The sequence below is a fragment of the Eimeria maxima genome, genomic scaffold (assembly GCF_000499605.1).
Source record: "Eimeria maxima Weybridge genomic scaffold, Emw_scaff1463, whole genome shotgun sequence".
NCBI lineage: Eukaryota > Apicomplexa > Conoidasida > Eucoccidiorida > Eimeriidae > Eimeria > Eimeria maxima.
The window spans coordinates 4,735-8,545 of record NW_013563521.1 but is presented as its reverse complement, the minus strand read 5'-3'; the positions used below and the strand labels follow the sequence as shown (position 1 = coordinate 8,545).

The window sequence follows — 3,811 nt, the reverse complement described above, 5'->3', positions numbered from 1 at the left end:
CCGCGATACCAACAGACCATCCTGCATTACCCACCCACCCACACCCACACCCACACCCACACACAGTGATAACTAGTTGCTTTTTGTTTTGCATCTGCATTCCTCTATATTTTACTTGCCGGTGTGCATGTACGTAGACTGCCCACAGGACATAGGGCTTATGATGCTTGTTGTGCGCCTTTCGTTTCCTGTTGCTGAGCAGAACGGGGAGTATTTAGACTATCTAAAGCAGCAAGAAGAGCAGTACCAAGAAAGAGTAGCAAGAAGGATTGCTTCTGCTAATGCCACCACACCAAAACGGGCGGCGGGCTTTTGAGAGGCTGCTGCTGCCGTGTCTGTATTGCAGCAATGAACAAACGAGAAAGAAAATGAATTAATAAATTACATTAATACATAAACGCACTCTTTCTAAATAAGTATCCGCAGGAACAGATATACACATCATCGGACAATAAACGATGATGCTGCTAGCTGTACCTCCACCGACTCTGTTTACACCCTCCCCCCTTCCTTACCCCCAACCCCCTTTTGGTGAGCAGCCGCTTCTGCCTCCCCAACCTACAGCAGCAGCAGCAATAGCAGCAGAAACAGCAGCAGCAGCAGCGATAGCAGCAGAAACAACTGCAGCAGCAACAGCAGCCGCAGCAGCGAAAGGGGAGCAGTTTATAAGGATTCAAATTGTAGTTCCCGTTGCAAACAGTGGCGGTTTTTGTTCATTTCAAGAACGATGGAGAAGGGACGGCGAAGAGGCAGTGTTGTAGGTATGCGCATAAGGCGTATTAATATAGGCAACAGCAGCAGAAGCTGCTGCTGCTGCCCCTGCTGCAGCTGCTGCAGGCAGCAGAACAGCGAGGGTGTTTTTCTGGTTCGTAAAAGCACGTTTTGTGCTTAGCAACAGCAGCAGCAGCAGGAACAGCAGCAGCAACAGCAGCAGCAGTACTGCAAAGGAGGCCCAGCATCCTGCACATTTGTTGCTGATGCGTCTGCAGTTAGTTGCCTTAGCTGCAGCAGCAGCAGCAGGTGCTGCTACGGCAGCTGCAGGTCCAGCAAGGTTGCAGTGGGGGTGCCACCGTAGTTTTATATGCATATACATGGGATATATGCATGAATACCTCTATATATATATATATGTATAGAAATATATGTATATATAGTTTATTGTTATTCCTAATAAATATACGACACATTTCATGTGTATATTGTAACTTTAATAATATATATGTGCGATGTGTAAAAGTACATGGATTGCGTCCGTTTCTTATATACATATATATATACATGTATATGTATATAGGCATATATAATATGTATACTGTATGTTGTATACTATCCCCGTATAGTATACAGTATATCATATATGTATTATATATAGACATGTGCCGAGGCGGGGGGAGGGAAGATACTCATGCATGCTTGTATGCATGCACGCATGCACGCATGCACGCATGCATGCAACTTTCAATGCCGCGGCAATTTATTTATGTTTACCTGGATGAACTGGCGGATACAACCGTAGTATGAAAGTTGTTAGCTAGCTAGCAAGCTACCTAGTTGGGCGGAATATAACGGGGTTTAGAATCGCAAACCCTAACCCTAATCGAAACCCTAGAGTAGCGCAGCTTCTGTACCAGCACTTCAAGGCCCCTTGCTTACAGCCACAAACCCTGCCAAACACTTAACCCTGAAGGTTTAGGGTTTACAACAACGAGGGGAGGAGATGCTGCTCGGCTGCTGCTAGGGCTAATGGCTAAGACAGTACTACCAGGACAGAAGCCGGACGAAACCCTTTTTAGGGTTCAGGGTTTGTTTACTTTAAAGCGTGTAGGGCGGCAAAGGCCCAGTAGCTGCGCGGCAGCCATTCCCTCTCTGCCCTGTGCATGCAGCTTCGGGCTGCTGCTTGCAGCTGCCTGCACAGCTGCTGCTGCTGCAGAAGAAGCCAGAGAGGCCGCCTGCCTGTTGAGCCTGCAGGTTCCCTCTCTTCCTTCTTCAGCTGCAGCTCTTGGCAGCTCCTGCGCTGTGTTGCTGCAGCACGAAGCACTAGGTGTGCGGTGCTGCGGCAGCAGCCCCTTGCTGCTGCGGGGCAACAGCTGCAGCTGCACCCGAAATGGTATGCCTGATGCAGCAGCAGCAGCAGCAGCAACTGCTGCTGCGCAGCTACAACCGGCACCACCGCAGAGGCCCCGCTACAACCCTGCTGCACGCTGCTGCTGCTGCTGTTTGCTGCAGCGGCAGCAGCTTTTGCCTGATTTAAGAAGAAGACGGCCTGTTCATCCGCTAGCGTGGCATCCTCTGCAGCAAGCAGCAGGTCAGCGTCCTCTTTTGCCGCTGCATCTGCGTTGGTGTGGGTCTCTGCTGCACCAGTAGCAGCAGCTGCATTGGCCCAGAAGGGCAAGTTGCTGCTGCCCATGTTGCTGCGGGCATGCAGCAAAGCCCCAAGGGTTGTACACAGTTGCAGCATTAACTCCTCCCCTACAGGAAAGTAAGCCCAGCTGCTGCTCTCGGGGAGAGCATTCAGCTGCAGCAGCACCTCCTCCGCACGGCGGCTTGCTGCAGCAGCAGACGCTTGAGCAGCAGCAGCAGGATCCTCTTCGTGATGCTGCTCCTCTAGAAGAGTAGTACTCTTTTTTCTGCCATCTGCGGTGAATGTCCATCCAAACGGCAGCAGAGCCTCGTCTGCTAAGCGGGAAGCCCACCTATCGTCTAGCGCAGACTCCTCAACACCTCCGTCCTGCTGCTGTTGCTGCTTCTGCTGCTGCTGTAGATGCAACACGACCGGTTGGGGCATGAGGATGTCTGTAGTGAGGGGTTTGAAACCCTCGGGGTTTGCAAGAGCTGCAGCAAACTTTGCTGCAATGAAGGCAGAGTGGTTATCGGGGTGCAGCAGCAGCTGCTGTTGCTGCAGCATTGCCTGCTGTGCGCAAACAGCAGCAGCAGCAGCACCTGTAGGCTCTTCTCTACTGCTGTCAAGCCCCGGCGCCTCCCTGCCCCTGATGGAGCCTGCCGCTGCAGCTTCTGCAATGGTCGCTGCAGCAGCAACGCTGGCTTCCAGCTTGCTGCAGGTGCATGCATAATAGGAAAAGCAACTTAAGATACCGATGCACAGCTGCTGCAGCATTTCAGGTGTTAAGCAAGCAGCAGCAGGCAGCGGATCCCTATGCAGCAGCAGCAGCGGCTGCGACCCATCCGCGTCCCGCCGGTTAGCAGCAGCGGCAGCATCAGCAGCAACAAGTAACTCTCTCTCCTCCTGCTGCTGCCTCGACACCGCCCTCCCCACACTCTCTGGCTGCTGCAGCAGCTGCTGCAGCGCCTGCGCACTGCGCTGCTGCTGCTGCCGCAGCAGCTTGCAGCAGGCCTTTCCCCCCTCAAAAACCGACAGAAACTGCAAGAAGGAGTTGCTGCTGCTGCTGCTGCGGTCCCCCAAAGCAGAAGTCTCCTCCAGTCTGAGGGTCTCAGGCAGCAACGAAGCAGCAGCAACAGCAGCACCAAAGGAACCCTGCTCCCAGTCTTTGCTGCGCTTCATAGAAGAAGCCCTGTTGTTGTTGCTGCTGCTGTTATTGTTGCTGCTACTGCTGTTAGCGAGCAGCAGCAGCAGATCTTCCATGCCCGTAGGGTTCCCGCAGCAGTCGTCGCTGCTGCTCTGCAGCAGCAAACTGCGCAGATGTGGGTAGAAGGAACCAGTTGGCGGTTGCTGCTGTTGTGTTGCTGCAGCACTATCAGCAGCAACAGCTTCTCCTTGCGCTGTGGGTGAGACTGCGCCAGTGTTTGGGGTATGTTGCTGCTGTTGCTGTTGTTGTTGCTGCTGCTGCTTCTG

At 52.9% G+C, this 3,811-nt stretch overlaps 1 protein-coding gene across 1 annotated transcript; it reads right to left on the bottom strand.

The window, feature by feature from the left end:
• Window positions 1-1,807: 1,807 nt before the first annotated feature.
• Window positions 1,808-3,601, bottom strand: EMWEY_00052950 (hypothetical protein, conserved; the record flags this gene model as incomplete). Its single annotated transcript, XM_013477570.1, has 1 exon — window positions 1,808-3,601. The coding sequence occupies one exon, from the start codon at window positions 3,599-3,601 to the stop codon at window positions 1,808-1,810; it is 1,794 nt and encodes a 597-aa protein (XP_013333024.1).
• Between the last annotated feature and the right edge of the window lie 210 nt (window positions 3,602-3,811).